The sequence below is a fragment of the Phodopus roborovskii genome, unplaced genomic scaffold, assembly GCF_943737965.1.
Source record: "Phodopus roborovskii unplaced genomic scaffold, PHOROB, whole genome shotgun sequence".
Lineage (NCBI taxonomy): Eukaryota > Metazoa > Chordata > Mammalia > Rodentia > Cricetidae > Phodopus > Phodopus roborovskii.
The window spans coordinates 39,017,683-39,039,427 of NW_026126511.1; the positions used below are offsets into that span (position 1 = coordinate 39,017,683).

Below are 21,745 nucleotides of genomic sequence, written 5' to 3' on the forward strand. Positions count from 1 at the left end.
GATTGGCCCTGTGTCTGACCAATGCCAAGCTCTGAACACACCAGGTCAGTCCACGTGAGGCAGCAGCCAGAAGCTGTTACTGAATTATAAGCCTGGTGGACTCTTAGCAGGTCATGTGATTCCTCATCCTCATCCTCTTTGGAGGACATTTCTTTCTAGTGTAGGAGAGTGTACTCTGAAATCTCTCCTGACGTTGGCATCCCTGTATGTCACCCTGTTCTCTAATGCTCCTTAGCAGCTCCTTAAGAGCTTTTCACCCTGGTCTGCCTGTCACCAGTTCCTCTCGCTGTCTCCTCTCACTTCAATATAGAAGTTTTCATAACATAGAGACCACATGTCTGCCTTCCTGGCGATTCTTTTATGCATCTCTTATTTTTTCCCTTATTTGTGAAATCCTTACCTTAGGGTTTGTGGTAAAGATTCAGTGAGTGGACCATAAAAGTACCTAGCAGTGTCTAGCATGTAGCAAACACTGCTAACTTACTATTATTAATCATCGGAAAGACATCTTCACTGAACATTGTAAAAGGGAACCCTTTAAAATGGCACCATTTATAAAGCGAGAGACATCAAAGTCTTACATACATTTTCTTTTCTTAAGAGTTATTTATTTACATGTGTGCAGGTATGTGCATGCGTTTGCATCTACATGAGTGAAAGTCCATGTGTCTGTGTGTGTGCAGGTGCCTGTTCATACACAGAGGTCAAAAGAGGACATTGGCTCTCTTGTAGCTAGCTGGAGTGTATGGGATGTCAGGCTTGTCATGGAGTTCTGGGATCAAAACTCTGGTCCCTTGTGATGAGAGCAATCTTTCCAGCCCCTACACATACTCTCTTCATTTTAAAAGTAGCATTGCCCTTGAACCACCACATGCTCTTGATAATCTCCTCGCTGCTACCGAAACTCAAAGGGAGACACATCTCCCTTTGAAGCTGCATGAGGACTCCGGGAAGATGTGTGTGTGGCCCAGAACTAGAGCTGCCGATTGGCCCAAGGGAGGTGAGGAGTGGCTCCAAACAGAACCACAGCTTAGGTGCCAAGACACAAGGCCCGGCATCTGACCTTTCTCCACTAACTCTACACATCCCCTCCATTGCCGCGGGCTTGCTCAGTGTCGTTCCCCTACCTTGATGTCAGAGCTGAAGTTGGTGATTTTGGTGCAGCCTGCGTTTTCCAGGTGGTAGTTAGCCCACCGAAGCAGCAGTTCTTCAGGAGACAACTTCATCAAGTCCTCTAGGCTCTCCCCTTCTCTCAAAAGAGCAACCAGAGCTGCAGAACAAATGAACAAACAAACAATGAATGAATGAATGAATGAAATGACCCCAAATAAATACTAAGAGGTTTGGGGGCATTTGTTGTGCCTGACATGGAGCCCCGTTGGAAGAGCAAAGAACAGCACTGTCCCTTAGATGTAACATCTTACAGCCTTTACTATGAAATAAACAGCTCACTTATACTTCCTAAAAGGGGTGCATTATTGTGAGTTAACTTATTTTCCCCATTTTTCAGTTAGAAAAAAAGAAAACAAGGTCCAAGGACTCTCAAGCTTTGCTTATGAACACTAGTAACAGCATAAAGGTAACCTAGGAGACTTGCTGGAAGTACTCTGTTGGGTCTATTGGACCACCCTTCATATCACAATGACATTTCTGCTTTTAAGAGATCGATTCTGCAATCATGACAACGTTCTCTTTTCTATTCCCATTGGTGTTTTATAGTCCAAATGCTTCTCTGTATAATTATAGCAACTCAACAATGTAACCAACTTGCCTCTGTGTTTCCCCAGAAGAATAAGCAGTTTTTGCTTGGTTGGGTTTAAATTGAGTTGATTCAATTTTGCAAATCAATATTCTTACTCTTGGGTTTTAAGATTCCTATTTGCTATTTCTTTTGTTTATGCTTTTTAAATAATGCTTAGTATTTGGGTTTCAAAGTGATATCTCAGCATTTTCACTGTTATAATTTGAACACATAGATTTAAAACATTTGCATAGTTGGGGCAGAAAAGATGGCTCAGCCATTAAGAACCTGGCTGTTCTTCTACAGAATCCAGGTTCAATTCCCAGCACCCACATAATGACTCACAACCATCTATAGTATAACTTCAGTCCCAGGGGACCCAGGGGACCCAGGGGACTCTGATCTCCAGAGGCAACAGGCATGCTTGTAGTATGTATACATACAAAATACTGACAAGCATAAAATAAATACATCAATTAATTTTAAAAATTAAATATCTATAACTGAAGATTACAACTTAGCTACAGATCTCAGAGTAGTGGGAACAGTACCAGAAATTTTTGAAAGGTAACATGTGATTTGTATGACACTTGTCAAGATACATGTCTGTCAACTCAAGTGGACTCTCACTGCTTATACAAATTGCTCAAAATTTCTCTTTCTTTTTCCCCAGCGCTGGGTGGTTGAACCTCTGGCCTTGTGCAAATAATCAGGGTCTCATTTAGTTGCCCATGTTTGCCTTGAATTCACTCTAAAATCTAGGCAGGAATTGAGCTTGTAATCTTCCTGCCTCAGCCTCCCATGTAGCTGAGACTATAGGCCAGTTCCATTAGACCTGGCTTGAGTTCAGACGTTCAAAGTTCTAATATGGGTTTGTAGCATTTTCTAACTCCACTGTATATATTTAAGGTATATAACATGGCATTGTCATATACTGATCACCCTAGACACAGTGATGTAATTACTCTAGTCAAGCAAATTAATGCTCCATCAATTTGCATAGTTAATTTGTTCTCTTTTTCTTTGGAAGGTAAGAGTATCTAAAATCTACTTTAGACAAATTACCAGGGTGTGCTAAGTGTGACTGACTTAGCCCTCTGTTTACTTTAGGTCTCTAGACTCAACCTCCCTGTATCAATGCAACCTAGAGCTTCCTTGACAGTCAATATGAAATACACCAATCTCTCCCAATCTGGTGCCTTTGCTAAACTGTTTGAATGTGATTCATCTTACAAAATATGCATTAAAACTCATCCTGTTTACTGTGAAGCCCTGTGGACCACTGGAGCGGTGAAGCAGTTGCTGGGGTTGGGGTTCCAGTCAGGCTGAGCAATATATTCTAACCAAAGCATTATTGCCAGGCCCTGGTCTCTAAGAGCCTTTGCACTGACATTTTTTAAAATCCTGGCTTGCATGACTAGAGTCTGTTATGTTAATTCCACAGACTCAATATAACTGAGTGGTTTTCTCAGGTGGAGAAAGCCTGATGTCTTCCCCCCAGTCACCAACACAGGCAATGTTAGGAAGCCATGTATTTACAGCACTCAAGACTTTATCCTACCTTCATTTCTGCTGAGTTCAATGTCAGCAAACAACCCAATCTTGATGACTTGCCACAAAAGTCCCAGGACCAAATAAGGCTTCCCCTCCTTCAAGTCCTCGGCCCCTATATTAACCACATGGCACCCAATGGCTGAGGCGGAGTTCAGAGCCAAGTTCAAGTTTTCCTGAAGGAGAAAAAGTAGGCAAGCTTGGTCCCTCCATTTTGCCAATGCCAAATGATTACTGATTAGCAACAGCAGTAGTGCTGTTCTTCTGGAATGTTCACAGACCCAGAGACAAGGTCTTCACTAGTTTAACACTGAGAAAAAGCAGTAAAATAATAATGAAGAAAGGCCCAATGAACTTATGCAGTGGCCTACTCAATCAAACCAGTACCCAGTCAGCACAGAAGACCCATGCTGGCATGACTAATGAGCCCTGTGTTTGTCTGTTCCACACTCTGATGAAGCTTATACAGCCAGAGCCTCCATTAACTGGAGGAAATCATTGTTCTATCACTGCCTGTGGCTAAGAAGATAATTGTTGATGTAAATTAGGGTCATAAAAAAGAACAGACTAGCCTTTTGATTTGCAAATTTATTGTCATGGAAAGAAAGTGATATAAATCAAATTCCTGGAAAAGACCAATGGGCTTTTAATAGAACAAGTTACTGAGTATCCATGACAACTAGAAAACTTGCATATGCATACATGTATGTAAGTTCCAGGTTGCTATATTAACCATGCATGCATCTACTGTAACTAATACACAGCTGGGACAGTTGGAGTGTTCCATCTCTTATGTCCTATTTTTGGTCCCATGAAGAAAGAGGTCAGTGTCAGAGTAGAACAGCTTTTTGATATGTATGACAAATTAAGAATAAGCTCTACCAGAAAGTTCTTCCCAACCATTCCAAATAGTGAATAGAAACTACTGTCTCTACTATAGACAAGATTATGAATAAATCTAACATTAAGTGCATTCTTATATGTTCAATTCTTGTTCTTATCTTAGTTGGATTTCCATTTTAAAGGTACACAGGGTTGCTTAAGTCCAAATAGGTGATAACCCATTTTTCATGATTTAGGGTATTAGACATGGTTCCTGAGCTAGGGGATCACAATAATGTGAAAATATTGGGACATAAGATAGAAACACAGCTTATTTCCTGCTAGTGACTATTTCGGCTAATCAACAAGCTGAGGGATAGAAGCAAAGTTGTATTTATTCCATTCAGTGTCAGCAGCTCTGTGAAGGCCTCCAGAGCATTTCCGGTTTTTCTTCCCTTCCCTGCTTAGAAAGGCTCGTCTTTTCAGCTAATGCTGTATATTCAGCATCAGTTTTAAAATGGCTTGGTAAGGAGAGCTTGAGTTACAGCTACAGCCACTATGAAGTTTTTTTCTTTAATGGCCTAAACAAATCCAGCTACTAACACATCCAGCCTCCTTTCTTGACTGCTCCACCAATAAACATGAGCCAGAAAGGTGTCCTTGTACCCACCGGATTGTAAGGATCATAAGAACAGTCAGCCAAGGCCTGTGGTAGGGGAAGGAAGTCTGAGCTGAGCGCTTGCAGGAAGCTGACTCAGCAGTGATGGCGTGTTCACACCAAGCCAGCACCTGCTAGCAGCAAAGGAGAGACAAACCTGAATGGTGAAGGGTGTGAGCTTCTTTTTGTTGATTGTTCTCTCATCAATCGTGTCTGGCACTGACAGGTTGATCATTTTACTGAAAGAGAAACAGTAAAATTAAAGAATGCAGACCTGAGTGACGGAGCCTGCTGGGATTGGGTTTAAACTCTAGCGGGATCTAAACTGGACATGTGGGCAACACATTATTATCCACAGCGTGAATGACTTGTGCCCCTGCGGTTGGATCTGGACTCGGTGGGAACCGGCAATGTTCATGAAGCTATTCACTCACCTAAGCTGTTAGAGTTAGACCAGAGGTTTTCAACCTTCCTAACGCTGTGACCCTTTAATACAGTTCCTCCTGTTGTATTGACCCCAACCATAAAATTATTTTCATTGCTTCTTCTTAATTGTAATTTTGCTACTGCTATGAATCATAATGTAACGATCTGATATGCAACTCCCAAAGGGGTCATGACCCACAAGTTGAGAAATGCTGCCTTAGACCATCGTTAATTCTAGGTAGGCAGTAAAAGCAAATCCACCATTACCTTCTTAGCCTTGTAAATTGTCCCCACTATGCAAGAGACTGTTGGTCTATTTCTGGGTTTATAATATGCCTATATTTCCATTTGATGTCTGATCAATACATTGAACTAAACATATAATGGTTTGTCCTATCTTTCTGTAGTTATTTGATCAATGTGTGATAAATTTTCCTCACTTAAGTATCCAATATATTGATCAGATATCTAAGCAAGTGATTGTTGTCCTTGAAAACCTGATTTTTTCCAAGTTATTATTTGTTTACTCTTCAGCAGGGCATAAAAACAAATCAATGATCTTAGTGACCTCTGTTTTATTTAAAGAAAGGATATGAAAATCCAGTCCCCAGAAGGAAGCTAGATTTGATGGTGCTGGCTGGTAATCTTAGCTACTTAGCAGGCTGAGGCAGGAGGATCACAAGTTCAAAGCTTGTCTGGGCTAGGGAATGGGGTCAAGGCCAGCCTAGCCACTTTACTGAGACCCTGTCTTGAAGTAGACAGAAAAGAACAAAAGGAAGGTTGGAAACATGGCTTGGTGGGTCCTTGCTCAGCATGTGGGAAGCCCTGAGTTTGAACCCCTAGAGAAATACATCCAGGAAGAACAAAACCAGACAAATGTAAACACTTTCACTTATCAATGTATAAGCATGTGTGTGAGCATGTGTGTGTCACTGTGCATGTGTGGAAACTGGAAGACAACTTTCAGGAATCAGTTCTCTCGTCCTGGGGGTTGAACTCAGGTGATCAGGGTTAGTGGAAGGTGCCTTGACCTCACAGTTCCCCAAAAAGCAAAAACAAAAACTGGAAAATGTGACTATTTTCTCTTAGTGAGAAATCAAAAAAAATTTTTAGTGGGGGGAGGAGTTTGGTTTTTCGAGACAGGGATTCTTTGTGTAGCTTTGGAGCCTGTCCTAGAACTTGCTCTGTAGACCAGGCTGGCCTTGAATTCACAGGAATCCGCCTGCCTCTCCCTCCCAAGTGCTGGGATTAAAGGCTTATATTACTACCACTGCCTGGTGATTTTTATTCAGCTATCTTTTATAGCTACTTTTAAGCATATGTTTTCATAACTTTGTTGTGTGTACACATGCTTATGTGTCTCTATGTACACAGACAGGCATATTTAAAACCAACTCCCACTACTTTGCTTCCTTTCCAAGTCCATGCTTAGATGAGGCAGAGTGGCACATCCCCTGCCCCCCCCCCCAAAGTAGCCGTTCTGGCCTGGTATCACTCTCCATGGAAACAACTGCAGTTTTATGGATTGTACTACAATTAGCTTCTGAAGTTAATGAGTTCCCCTGTACTCCATTAAAGTACCCCATACATGCAAGCATCAAAAGAAATAGCCTACAGTGAACACACTCAGCTGCTGATACTTCAAAATAAAAAAAAAGGGGGGGGGGGAGGGATTCCTTGGAAATCAAGAAGGAACATTCCTTTACCAAAGAACTATGCCATCCCCCACAGCATTGAAGAGGTCATCTGTATTTGGATTCATGGGGATGACATGCCGGCAGTCAGGGTCATTCTCCAGGGCTTTGTTTATCCAGTTGACGAAGGCATACTTCTCTTCCTCTATAGATAGAGAATTGAAGTGACTTATATGCGATATGAAACCCAGACAAAGACTTCACATCCTCACATCCAAGAGTAAAACTGTAAAGCTGCCCAGGCCATCACCTCATCACCTTGGATTTATTAGTATAAAAATCAGAGGTCCCTTAAGATGAAGGCACTAAATCTAGTAATAAAGTTACAATTAAAGATTTTCAGCAAAACAAAAAATGCACGTCATATTTGGATGATTATACATAATAAAATATTTTGCATCAGTGTAATCTAAATATAAATGTGGTTTGATTTACAGGATAAAACTCAAGGTTTTGCCTGTGTAGCCCACTGATTTAAAATGTTGTATGTCATGGATGACCATTGAGGTATCATTGGGCTTTTTTTTTTTTTTTTTTTTTTTTTTTTTACAGTTATAATAAAACAGCTAGGAAATGGAAGAACCTGTGATAGAATTCTTCCTTCCTTCAAGCAAAGCTACAATGAGCTGATTTTAAAATTCTTAGTAAAACCTGAGGCTCTGCCTTCTCCCCTAATTTCATGTTTTTACAAATTCTATGTCACCGAAAACAAATGTCTCTCAAAGGAATTCTGAAAGGTTGAAACTTGGTAAAGACTGCATAGCAAATTGCTGTCCTGCAAATTTGTGATGCACATTGACACAGTAAAGACTTGAGAAAGTCCTAGATTTAAAAGTACAAGGCTAGGTAAGATTGAGTACATTCAGAACCCTGCAAACTTCAGCAACAACTGGCCTGGTGAGAGAGGCACACTGGCGCAATAGTGGCGCAGATATCATGGCAGTAACCAAGCACTTTTTAAGAATCGGATCAAAGACACACTTCATAAGATGGAACCCATACCTGTCACTGTTCAAGGAGCCAAGAGCCTGTGGCTGGTTAACCACACATTATTATTCTGCTGAATGGACATAGTATGAAAGTGATTCTTAGGACATATTGCTACACCCATGGATTGGAGCATCTCTCAAACCTCATAAGAGCAGCTTCCAGTAGATAACAATTAATATAGAGACATCTAACCAGTTAACTTGCAGAGAACCTGAGACTGTAGAGTACACAACCCTTAATGGGACATACATTTCATACCCCTACCCTCAAGGCTCCAGACATTCTCAGAAGAGGGGTTGGGAAATCTGTAAGAGCCAGAGGTGGTTGTTAATATCAAGGAAACAGACACAACTGGGCAGTTGCATATATGAACTCACAGTGATTATGATAGCATGCATAAAACCTGAGCAAGATTCAGCCAGACAAAACCACACCATAGGGGAGGGGGAGGGGGGCATGAAATCCTAACACTGTCTGAGGAAATGGAGAGTCCATTTTCTATAATGAGGTGACAACCACACACCAAGGCAGAACCCACTCCCAAAACTAACTGGGCAACACAAATTGAACTCAATGGAGAAGGGAAAAAAAAAAAAAAAGGAATAAATCTCAAAGTAGAATGGGAAAGGATTACAGAGAGTAGAGGATGGCTATGGGAGGAGTTGAGGGAAGGTGTGTGTATGTTCAAAATACATCATATAAAATTCCCAAAGATGAAAAGTATATTTTTAATAAAAAGCTAAACTTGGTCTCACCAACCACAAACAATGCTTATCTACCAGCGTATTTTTAACACTGAATCATCTTTTAGAAAACTAAAGTCTGGGAAATGTTGAGTAACTGCAGCCTTTGGCATCTTAGATGCTTTCATTAATGCTGCTTCGTGTCAGCCTTTGGAATAAATATACAATTTCTCTTCCCAATCAATACTTTTTGACCAGTCAGCGGGTGTTACGAATAATCATTATAACTGAAGACAGTGAGTGACTCAAAGGGCTCATTTTATCCATGAGATGTTTAAATGAACTCACCTCGTACATGAAGTTCGGTGAGGCTCGCTTGGGGCTCCTGCATCCTGTGCCTGGCACAGGCCCACTCCCACATGAGACGATTGGTTTCCATTCACACAGACACGCTTGCTTCTCTACTTTTACTTCTCTGCTTTGCATACCAAATTTTGACTCAGTAGCCCTAGAAAACCTGAGTCCTCTCTCTCCAATCCTCACTCCTTGCAAGTCTCACCCACTCTGCCTCTGCCCCTCACCCAGCAGCACAGCTTACCTGAGTAGGAATGCTGGGTGCCAACACTGGACTGCTCGGAGGTGCCACCAATGGCACAGATCCCTTCCTTTTTGTTGATAGCTTTCCGGAAGGTTTTGGCAACCTCAGTGCTTTTCAGGCCATGGAAGACCTGTGAAAAATGTAATATTTTTGGTTCATGTAGTTTTTTTTTTTTTAAAAAAAATTGTTTACAGGGTCTTGTATGCAGTTTAAACTGGCTGGTACTATGTAGCCCAGGCTAGTCTTGAACTCAAAGCAAATTCAGGGATTACAGAAGTGGGCTACCACACCCAGATAGATTAAGGCATTTTAGAAACCCAAGCTATAGTCAAGAAAACCACAAAGGTAAAGCTATAGCGATGAACCAGGAAGGAAAGGATTTTCCCTCTGGATATTTGTTGACTCTGAGTTCAAGTTTCAAATGCATCACCTTGAATTCAGGATCATGCTCACCTTGATAAACTCATCAAAGCTGATCTTTCCATCTTGGTCCAGATCACCTGTGGCCATCAGGTTTTCTGTGATTTCTCTCACTCTGTATCCAGGCAGAGGCAGGCAGGCAGCCTTGAACAAGTCATTCAGCTCATTGCAGCTGATGTATCCGTTGCCATCAGTGTCTGTAACACAAAGGACGCAGTGAAGCTTTGGGGTAGCTCAGGCAGTCTTTACAAAGGTGAGAAAATACTAAATGGCAGGTGTGGCTGGAGGGAGATGACCAGTCCTGGATTTCACACTGACCCAGATAGAGGCAAACATCTGCCAGGTGGCCCATTGCTATTGGATTTAGACAATTGCATTGCTTCCAACAGCTACAGTAAAAGACTCATGAGTTCAAAGCAGAGGTTTCAGTAGGAACTCGTGCAAGCATGCACACACGCGCACACACGCGCGCGCGCGCACACACACACACACACACACACACACACACAAGGGCTTGTATGCAAGCTTATGTATATGAGAGCGCACACACATACATGTGGAGGTCAGAGGAAAACCTTGGGTCTTGTTCCTCAGGAGCCATCTTGTTTTCCACAACAGGATTCTCACACTGGAGCTGGAATTCACTGATGGGCTAGAGGAGATGGCCAGTGAGCCTCAAAGGCTCACCTGTCTCTTCCTTCCCAGAGGCTAGGATTACAAGACCTGTCACCTACCCAGCATTTTATGTGGGAGCTGGGGCTTGAACTCAGATCCTCACACTTGAGTGGCAACACTGTACCAATTGAGCCATCTCTCTAGCCCCTTCTGCAACCCTTAGGGATTCTGATAGAAACTGAAAAGCAAAGCACTGACTTACGATAAAGAGTAAAACAATATTAAAATAAAGGAACCCAGATGAAAGCAGGCAGACGCAGACACAAACACAGAGAGGCAAAGGGGACATCTGCAGGTAAAGCCAGTGTCTGGGTCCCTGCTTTACCTAGGAAGGAAGTGTTTTTCTTCTCAAGCACATCTTTCAGAAATCAACTCTCCTGAGCCATCAGTCTTCCTAATGCTGGGGCCATGTCATACAGTTCCTCGTGCTGTGGTGACCCCCAACCATAAAACTATTTTCATAACTGTAATTTTGCTATTATTATGGTATGAATCATAATATAAATATCTGTGTTTTCCGATGGTCTTAGGCAACCCCTGTGAAAGGGTCATTTGATGCTCAAAGGGCCAAGACCCACAAATTGAGAACCTCTGCTTTAACCAGACCATGAGCAACAGGGGGCTCCAGGTCCACTCACCAACTTTGGCAAAAGCCTCCCTGAGCTCCATCATTTCCTCGTCAGACACCGATCCTCTGGCCATTTTCACTGCTTAGGTGACAGACCTAGGAGAAAGAGGACATAGGAGTGAACGCTGTCCATCTCAACTCTCACATCTTCATGACAAATCTGTTTAGTAGAGGAAGACAGTTCTTCCTCCTCCTCCGTGACTTGTAGACACCATTCAAAATGTCCCAGCCTCCCATGTGTGGTCGTCAAAGACAGCTGTCTACAATGCCTCCCCTCCCTGCATGGAGACATAGCTTCTCACATGAGGAGTAGCCCTGGAGTAGACATGATGCCAAAGACTGGGACTCCTACCTCCTTCTACTTTGAAATGTTCGTTCTTGGCTACTCATCCTCCTTCGAACCCCCTTTTCTCATAATGAAGTCAGTGAAGGAGAGCTACACAGCAGCCCCCCACCACCACGAACCCCCAGCTGTGGGGTTCACCGGCAGCTGCCTGAGGAGGTCATTGCGGACCTTTTGCCCCCTTTGAACGCTGAGCCAATATTACATGGGACAGAGAAAGAGGTGACAATGTTAATATATTTTGGAGTAATTTGCCACATAGAGATATACAATTAGAACATTTAACTTTTACCTAACTATCTTTGCAAACATCATTGTGATCTTAAAGCTTGGCCAAGCCAATAGATACGCTTCATAAATTCAAAGGGTTTTATGCACATGTCTGACCATACATAGCCAAGGACAAAGGAAGGAAGTGACCTTCTAAAAATTCATATATTAAATTCTGAAGCATGTTAACCCTGTGCATTACTTCTGCCCTCTAGTGGACAGAAAGAGAATGAAATAGAAAATGATATCTTTCCTGGGCCCCCTGCTAATTCACACAGGTCAACATCCATCAATGGGAGACCACTGAAGCCAGCTGGATTTCCTGTTGGGGACACTATAAATGTTGTGAGAAGACAGCACATGGGATGTTTCTAACTATAATTTCATTTTGACCTTGTAAAAAAATTACATATTTTAAAATGTCTTAAACTTGTGGGAAGGATGCTTTAAACTGACTTTAATATATATATATATATATATATATATATATATATATATATATATTCACATCATTATGTGGTGCTGTATTTGTTCTCAATGATGACTGACATCCACACACACAAAAAGGCAACATTTTAATACTAAAACCTCCAGGTCAACCTACATCACACTCAGCTTTGGAAAATCTCTGCCCATTATCTACCAATGAGTGGAACTTTCCTGCCCCATGAAACAACAGAGGCTTCGAACTTTTGTTGCCCTAGGTAATCTTTTGTTAACAAAATTCTTACATGTAAAACAAAATAAACAAATATCCAATACCACAAAAGTAAACAATTTAAAATAACAGCCCTAAGAGTGCCGTCTGAGATTAGTTGACCTACCTCAAGCGTTTTTATCTTCTTGTCACCACACACATCTATGGAGCCATACTAGTGATCTGACCACCACCTTCCCTCTATCTCCACCCCTCCTCTTACAATCACTTTTTCCAAGACTCATTTGAACCAAATTACAAAGGAATCTCCAAGTTAAGCGAGAGTAAACAGATTCAGCAAGAGGACACAGGGAGGAACTTTGGCAGCTGATGGATGCCTAAAACCTGTCTCATTCTGCTAGAAGTGGCTGAAAAACAAACTCTAGTTCTCTAAAAGCTAACACTAAAAGAACTGTGGGCTTGTGGCAAAATCCTTACGTTAAGAAGAGGGTATTTGTGGCATGCAGTAAATACCACATTTTATAGTCCCTTGATGGCTCTCAGTGTAGGCTGATGGCTACATTAGCATAAGGATTTCCATTTTATAGAGGGCACAGGGAATCTCAGCAACATTCCAACTCTGGGTTCACTCCCCTCATCCAGCTGTCTACCTGGGCTCCACACCTTCACACTCCCAGTAGACACTCCCCTCTACTTGCTCACTGCTCAGAAATCACTCATAAAGTATCTCAACTACCTAGCTGGAGGGAGATTTGAACTTCAACATTGTGGGCCTGCCTGGGAATTGCAGAAGAGGAAGCTCACATTTCTTTGTATTATGCAATCAAGGATTCTGTTATAGGAAAGTTGTTGTAACTTTATATGGCTAGGTGGACTCCACTCTCCTCTATTCCAACACTGTACACCCATGTTCATGGCAGGGACTCTCCATCACACTGTTGCAATTCCTGGATGTCACAGCTGGTCTGGTTCTACCGCTATCAGGCCACACTTGTTTGAGATGACAGAGGTCCTTACATTCAACACATATTTTACAAACGCCTACTATGAGCCAGAGCCTGCTCTTTATTTCAAACAAATCACGACCCAGTTAGTTACCTAGAAGCATGGCACAAATACCAAGTATGTGGCAAGTAAGCAGGGAGTGGAATCCAAACCTGGCCCCGTGTTTGCACAGAAGAGTGCCAGTTTATAGAACAAAATAAGAGTCGGTGAGAAGTTTAAGTAAAAATCGGAATGAGATTGCATTGTGTAAAAACAGAACCAAGCAGTTAAAAGCATTGCTACTCTTACAGAGGACCTGGGTGGGTTCCATTCCTAGAACCCACATTGGGTAGTTCACTAATACCTGTGACTCCAACTCCAAGACTCCCTCTGGCCTCACCTGCACAAATATAGTGCACACCAACTCATGTAGGAACATAAATATGCATACATAGAAACATAAGTAATTTTTTTGTTTGTTTGTTTGTTTCAAGACAGGATTTCTCTGTGTAACAGCCCTAGCCGTCCTGGAACTAGCTCTGTAGAGCCGGCTGGCCTCAAACTCACAAGAGATCCACCTTCCTTTGCCTCCCAAGGGCTGAATTAAAGGCTTGTGCTAGTACCACCCAGCAATATAGGTAAAATTTAAAGAACAGGGCCATAGAAGCAACCAGAAGAATCAGACCACTGTCTTAAAAAAGAAAATCTAAAAAGCCTCCAAAGATCATGGTATAGCAGAGTAAAAATATTTTAGCATAAATACCGAATGTCTCCCCAGATTGCATGGCTCATCCAAATTAGGACCTTAAAAGGACATATTGGTTACGTTAAAACACAGTATGTTGGTCAGGAACAAACACCTACTATAACATCTAATAATGTTCTCTTGCAAGGCTTGTAAGCGGGAGGATAAACTTGAAAGTACAAATAGTGAGAACAACTTCATGTTTAAAAATCTTCAAGTCTTCAGTGGTTCAAGGGCTTCCAGGAAAAAAAAAAGAAAGAAAGAAAGAAAGAAAGAAAAGAAAAGAAAAAAGAAAAGTGAGTTTCTGCGGTGTAGAAAGTGGATCGAGAGGGGAGGTTAATGTTGGCACCTGAAGCTGCTGTGACACTGTGGGCTGTTGCAGGGCCCAGCCATGAACAGATTGTCTTGTCTCTTTTACCTTCACACTGAGCAGTAGGACCTAGAAACACAACCCCACTTTTAGAGACAGGGGAAAACCAGGAGTTGATTACAGTTTTCTGACGCATACAGGAGGAAACTGACATATAACCGCGTGAAACGCTTTGTCCGTGCACATACTCCGAGGCCATGACATGCCTGGCTGCTGTGCCTAATGCAGAGAAGACGAGAGAAGGTGAAGTACCACTAGAAGGGTCAATGAAGTCCCTGACTGAGAGGAGACCCTTTAGCTAATTGAACTGAGTGGAGTGTGCAGATGAGCACTTCTGCACCGTGGGGCAGGACGTGATCGACGTCAGACGCTGCAGATCAGCCACATCTAAGAAGACCATCACTGCAGTAGCATCTAATTTTAGACGTGTGTTTGCCTGAGGGGACTGTGCCCTATTTTGTTCACTCATGTTTATTCATGCTGTCTTATCATCTGTTAGGCAGGTTCCGAGGGGGAAGTTGTCGCTTTGCAATACCAGCACCACATAGGTAGCAGGAATGGGTCATGCTACAGCATCTGGAGCCCAAAAGGGTGACTGAAGAAATAATGCGTGCGTCTTCCAGGCCATGCACCAGTACTTTCAACTCAGCTTTACAGACCCTGCAGAGTATGGTCCAAATTTTTAATTTCTTTTTGGTGCTAGGGCCTATATATGTCAGTCATGCACTCTACCACTGAGCTGCATCCCCAGCCTCCACCCATTCCCTCCCTTTAGGTGAAACATTTCATTGCATTTTATTTAGTATGCAGAGGTGTTTGTGTGTGGGTGTAGGGATGCCATAGCAAACATGTAGGAGTCAGAACACAACTTGCAGACCCATTCCTCTCCTTTTGCCTCGTGGGACCCAGGGATGAAACTCAGGTAGTGAGGCTGAGCCTAAAGCACGTTTACCCACCGAGGCATCTCAGCAGCCCACACACCCCTTTCTCAGGACTGCATTATCTAACAGTGCCCGCCCTACCAGGAACCATCTTAATCAGCAATCAGCTCAGGAACTTCATTTATGAATCACTACCCAAATCAGATCTAAAAGGACAAGCCTCAAGCCATTTACCTGGGTCCCATCTGGCTGCCCGGTTTCCTGTGAGCGCTTCTGCTCTTCAGATCAATCGACACAGAATCCCAAGACATTTGGCTAAAGGGACCACTAGCTTTTCTTTAGTTCTTTAAATGTTTAAGTTAACTCCCAAGCTGCAAAAGCCAGAGCCTGTTCTTTCTTTAAAGACGGCACGGATTGTGTCTCTGCTTACAGATAGCTGGTGTTCCCCAGATGGGCCATGGCCAGTGATTCTGAGAATGAGTTATTACCAAAGGACTTGACTCAAGTTTCCTGAAGCCTGAACGTGGAGGCTGTTTGTGGAATTTACCACAGAGCAGAGTGCTGAGGGTCTTACGGAAGAAAACGGGTCCTCTAAGTGAGTGTACACTTGGGGGCAGGAACTTCTCAGTTTCAGAACTGATCATGAAAACAGCAGGAAGAGGGGCAAGGGCCTGTCCTGATGTGATACTCACCGGTTGCTCTGGGTGCATCAGAATCGAGGTTAGGGACAGTGGTGGCCAGCTATCAACCCGCTAGAGTCCAAGGGCATCTGTGGCCCAGTATCACATGACCAAGGCATTCTTCCGACTGTGCCCCACTTTTTCTGCAACTTGACTCTGTAGTTACAGGAAAACTGGAAGAGTTCTGACACTTAGTCCCAGGCGCACCTCAGAAACCTCAGGACATCCCCAGGGGAAACTACAAAACATCCAGACGCCCCCGGGAACCGTGGATAACCAGAAACACGCTGTGTGACCAACAGTACCGTATTCAGTGTCAGCTTAAGATGACTAGGAAATGAAGAATAATGTCACAAGATTCTTTAGCCAAAGAAAACACTCTACAGTTTAAAACAGAAAAGAAAATGTTTGTTTTTGCTTGGTGCTGCCCTTTCTGTTTCACAGAGACACTTTTAGGAGAGATAATGAATTTACAGCAACTCTACGTCCATGGATGCTAATTCTGTAATCCTGTCTTTCATGTAAAGAATGGCTCTGAAAATACAGTTTGAAAAGACTGTTGTTTTTTTTTTTTTTTTTTTTTACAACTCAATTACAGGGGCTGGAGAAAAGCCTCAGTGGTTAAAGAGCACCGGCAGTTCGTGCAGAGAACCTGGATTTGACTTCCAGCACCCACAACTGATCCCAGTTCCAGGGGCTGTAGCTCCCTTCTCTGACATCCACTGGCACCATGTATACAATGTGTGCACAGACATACATGCAAGCAAAACAGCCAAACATCCTTTAAACAATGAATCCAATTACAATTGGGCACTTAGAGGGACTCTCACAAAACCTTCTATCAAGGCAAACTTCGAATTTGACTCTCTCTCTCTCTCTCTCTCTCTCTCTCTCTCTCTCTCTCTGCAAATGTACCAGTTTCCCCCCCCCCAGGCTGCTCCAGGGCACAGAATCCTTTCTCTGCAGCCTGTGAATTAAATGCCTCAGGGAAGAAGACCAAGGAGGCCTGTTACAGTAAGTCTGGGCTGTGTAAACACTATTGAGAAGCAGCAGATCACCACACTCTAACCTGCACCCCATGGTGGCACTCTGACAACCTCCATAGGCCAGTCATTCAATTGAGGGGGCTTCTGAAGCCCTACAGACAGAATCAGGCACACAGATCCCAGCCCTACCTCCAACTCAAGAGACCACATTGCCTCACCCATCCTTCCCAGCATATCCCAATGCCTCTGCTCCCTACCAAGGTACCCACACCAAGCTATGGAAGCAAGGGTGAGACAGCAGGCTGGAGTTTGATGATACCTTAGTGTCTCTGCAGCCCTCTCCTTCCCTGGGCATTGGAAATCCCTGCTGTTTTTCATCCAACATTCTAACACAGGGACTTTTAAGGACCAAGATTTACCCCACTGAAAGCTCAGCGCATGCCAAATACATCTATTCAAAGAATTGATATACATCAACACACTGCTATTGCCTGAGTATCAAACAACATTCACTCCATCTAGATGCTTCTATACAAAGTTCTGCTCTGGTTACTTGGAGATGCAGGAAGAAGTACAGAACGGGGGACCCAAAGACTAGGGTTTCATGGAGCCCACGGTTAACTATCAAGTTTTGAATGTAACACACAGATGATGGTAGATGTAATGCAATATGGTTAACAACAATGAGACTTTTGTGTTCATGAACAAATGAGTGAAAAGGTTAAACATACACTGCCGTGAATGAAGGAAAAAAAAAAAAAGACTAGGTCGGAGCAATAGGCATAGAGGCCTATCTAAAATTAAAATAGCATGCCAGGTATTGTGACACAGACCTATAAGCCTAGCACTTAGGCTACTGAGGCAAGAAGATCTCCATGAGTTTGAGGCCAGCCTTTGTTATGTGGTGAGTTCCAGGTAGCCAGGACCACCCTTTCTCATATACAGAAATAGATATAAATAAATAAAAATATTAAATACCCCAAATCAGCCCATACAAGTCACTAAATGAGTAATTTCACTAAAGGAAACTCAACCAAAGTAAGGCCAGTGATTGAGGGAAAGTTCTGTGTAGGCTCTCATGAGAAGATCCTTCCTTCCTCCTGGCTGTGTAGCATCAACCTCCAGCTTGTTCTCCAGGCCTCTGTTTCTTCATCCATGAATTGAGAAGGGAAGTCCTGTCCATGTTAAAAAGCTTCAAAATCCCACTCAGCTGCTGACCGGTGACTATGTAGAGTAGAGGCAAGCTTGCAGAGAATAACGCAGTTGGTATGGTGCCCTTCTGAGCACGCTCTGCCCCAAAGGTGTCCCTTAAGACTTGAGTGGGTGAGGGAGGGAGGGAGGGGGCCTGGCTCCCACATGCCGGTCACTGTCCCTGCTCTTACCTCATCAGCACACAGAGCCCTTCCAGATGCATCTCCTCATGGACCCCGGGCAGATGTCCCTGCTCAGCTGCCCAGTGGAGTAGTTCAGGGCCTGTGGGACCTGTTTCTGGGGTGGCATCTCACACTGTTAAAGACAAGCTGCTCCAGTTCATTCCTAGCTTCTAGGCAAGACAGTGCACAGACTGTCCCAGAAAGAGAGCCATCTAGTATTTTCTTTAAAAAGACCCAAATAAGGAAACTCTATAACCTTGCTGGTGTCTCATTTCCCTACCTTGTAACCTAAATCTTCTCTGATTCCATTACAGCTGTTCCTCTCTTAGGCAGATATCAGAGGGAAAGACAGGCACTGTTGAATTCATGTTATTTTTTTGGGGGGGGACGTTGGTTTAGGAGTTTTTTTTCCAACCTTTAAAGTAATTGGCTTTACGATCTTCTGAGTTTGTAACAACTTCCTTAACCAGTGAACTGGAGAATACCAAAGTTGTAGAATAGCCATTTCAAAGAGCAGGGGGGTTCCTGAAGGGGTTAAAAACAGAACTATCTTCTGGTTCAGCTACCCCACTATTGGGTATTTACCAAAGGACAAGAAGCCATTAGGTTAAGAGATATGCACCCCCAACACTGTTCCTGATGGCCAAGAAATGCCAGGCATGGTGTGCACACTGTAATGCCAGGACCTTGGAGGCTGAGGTGGGAGGATGGTAAATTGAAGGCCAGTCTGGGCTACATAGTGACGTGTTGCCTCAAAGGGAAAAACAATGCCAAGAAATAGAAACAACAATCTAAATGTTCATTAACTGATGACTGGATAACTAACGACAATGTTGTATCCATGTGGTAAGTAGTATAAACACAGTGGAAATAATACTACTTAAAGAGATAGGAAGAAGAAATTCCACCAGTGCAAGACTAAAGACATACCTGAATGCAGCCAGAGAAAAGCAAATACCACCTCACTAATATGCAGAACATTTTAAAAATGTTGATCTCATGGAAGTTGTGAGTAAAATGGTGGCTACCAGAGGCTGGAGTGGTTGGTTGGTGGGAGGTCAACAAGTATACTGTTACACTTGCATGGCCAAGTAAGTTCGGAAGAGCCCTGTGTAGCATGGGGACATAGTTGGTGACAGTATGACATGTTCTTGAAAAATGCTAAGGAAGTGGACAGAAAGGGTTGACTACAGTAAAAAGTAACTGTGAGATAACACACTCATGTAACAATTTCTATATAGTATATATATTTCAAAACCATCAGTGTTGCACATGAGAAATAATACTGTTTCAAATGTCAACTAAAAATCAGTTTGGAGAAAAGTGTTTAGGAAGCAAAAAAGCATTTAGAAAACAACAACTATAGATCTACATATATATTACATACAAACAAAATGTGATGGAAAGCCCATCTATTTAAAGTCATGGGAACTAAGTGATGGGCATGAGGGGAGTCCTCGTGCTATCTCAGCAATGTTTCTTTAACTCTAAAAGTAGCCAAGACAGTTTATGTAAAGAAAAATCATAGAATCATAGAATGCAGTAGAGTGTTTACTTGAATGTAATTTGCATACCATCACCTGGGCTATGAAACCCATCCTCTGGCAATTCTAAATGTGTCCCACTAAGCAAACTCATAAATCAGTTATCCTTTCAACTGAAATATGCCAAATATATGCTATACCCAGCAACTGGGTTAGGCTCTGAGAATACTAGGTAGGATGTAGCTTGTTTAGTAAGGAAGACAGATGCCACTCAATATAGAATCCAGCAGGGTGCCTTCGATTCACAGGAAGAGAGAGAGAGAGAGAGAGAGAGAGAGAGAGAGAGAGAGAGAGAGAGAGAGTGTTTCCCCAGAGAGAAATAAAGATAGCTCTAGAGGAAGACACCTAGTGTACAGTTCAAATGTCTACTTCAGTGTCATGTGTTAGAAACCGAGCTGGAATGTAGCACTGTTAAAGGGAAGGCCAATGGCAGTGTTTAGCACAGAGTCCTCATTGGTCACTTAATGTCAATATGGCAGGAGTGTCGTTCTGCTTTCTTGCCTTCTGCCTGCTACCATGGGATGACGTAGAGGAATTAAACGTAGCCCTTCAACCTTGGACTTCCCAGCCTTTAAAACGGAAAGAAACTAATCTCTCTGCATTTATACATTGCTCAGCCCCAGGCATTCCGTCATAGTGGCACAAAGTGAACTAAGCCCTGTAGACTCAATAGATGAGTGGGAGGGGTCTTGAGGACTGGTCAGCCTTTTTCCTCCATTATGTGTGCTCTTTGACCCCGAGCCTCTAGAGTGGCCTAGAGTGGCCTAGCCAACAGTAGCTAAATGATAGTGGAAAGATTTGGACATCACATAGCAGCTCATGTTTACGAGATGCCTTATCTGCACCACGATGCTCGGGTTTAGCACTGAGCATTACAGAGGGTGGTGAGCTTAAACGACCAGCTTTTAGGGTCATGCTGCTGTGAACTGGGGAAGGCTCCTCACTTTCCAAGTGCCCAGGCTACTGGATTCCTATATCTGTTCTCTGCCCTTCCTCAGGGTGACCAAAAGGAAACTCTAAAAGGTCAGATCCCTCTTGTCATGTTGATTATACTCATACAAACACAGGGCTAGAACTCTCTGGAGGAAATTCTAGATGTTTCCTCTCTCAGGTTCAACATCTTAGAGGAAGTGTTAAGACGAGTGAGCAAGGCCACCACTAGGGTCAGTCTTTCTTGCCTGTGTCCCCATGGCTACTGTAGAAAAAGGGTCCTGCATTTGGGAGACTTGTATACTTTGGTCTATTGTGTCACTATTGTATTATGAAGCAGATGTCTTCATAATACTAAAAAAAAAAAAAAAGCTGCCTTCAGAGACACACAGTCAAGTGAAGGAAAGTCACCATGTACGTGAAAGGCTACACTATCTTGAGTAGTTTAGACATGACGTCGTCAAGGGTTTGGAGAACATGGAGAAGGAAGCCCCAGATTCTGCCTGGGAATGGGGAAAGAGCGGGAAGGATGGGTGGTGAGACGAAAATGAGAGGGAGGAGACAGGAGGGGCAGGGGTGAGAAAGAGAGATGGGGTAGGAAAGAGAGGGAAGCTTTCTAGAAAGGCAACACTGAACTAAGTCCCAGGGACTCACTATGGAGTTTTCCATGGAGACGGTTCTGTAAAATGACAGGCGAGCAGAAGCTTACAGACTGTTGCTGGGGCATGATGGCTGGTCAGGGATGTTGGATGCTAAACCCCGCATGGAAAGTGTGATACTCTTCTTTCTAGAAGGGAAATGTCAGTGACCCAGGCCACACTGCAATGTTATACCCACTTGGGGCAGGTAATAAAATGGAAACAAATGCTTGCACCTAGAACTGTTTCCTCGGTTTATATGTGTTTGCTTCCTCCTCAGAGCATGGTGTCTGAGAAAATACTGCAGTGAGAAGAAGGAACCAGAGACGCCAGAATTGGGAAAACCGAGGCCCTCAAGAGTGGAGAAGTGAGTCAGTAACTAGTCTGAAAGAGAGAAGTAGAATGTCCCAAATTTAGATTTGGAGGGAAAAAAAACCCTCAAATCTTGATATTCACA

The 21,745-nt window shown here is 43.1% G+C and overlaps 1 protein-coding gene across 3 annotated transcripts in view; it reads right to left on the bottom strand.

The window, feature by feature from the left end:
* Window positions 1-21,745, bottom strand: part of Lcp1 (lymphocyte cytosolic protein 1) — a 92,817-nt gene that overhangs the window by 24,987 nt on the left and 46,085 nt on the right. For all 3 annotated transcript variants that reach the window (XM_051195377.1, XM_051195375.1, XM_051195376.1), the window contains exons 2-8: window positions 10,897-10,982; window positions 9,617-9,780; window positions 9,164-9,293; window positions 6,905-7,037; window positions 4,930-5,011; window positions 3,303-3,468; window positions 1,128-1,270 (exon numbers count right to left, since the gene is read on the bottom strand). In XM_051195377.1, coding sequence (XP_051051334.1) covers window positions 1,128-1,270; window positions 3,303-3,468; window positions 4,930-5,011; window positions 6,905-7,037; window positions 9,164-9,293; window positions 9,617-9,780; window positions 10,897-10,960 — 882 coding nt within the window. In that variant the 5' untranslated portion in view covers window positions 10,961-10,982. The remainder of the gene's footprint in view (window positions 1-1,127; window positions 1,271-3,302; window positions 3,469-4,929; window positions 5,012-6,904; window positions 7,038-9,163; window positions 9,294-9,616; window positions 9,781-10,896; window positions 10,983-21,745) is intronic.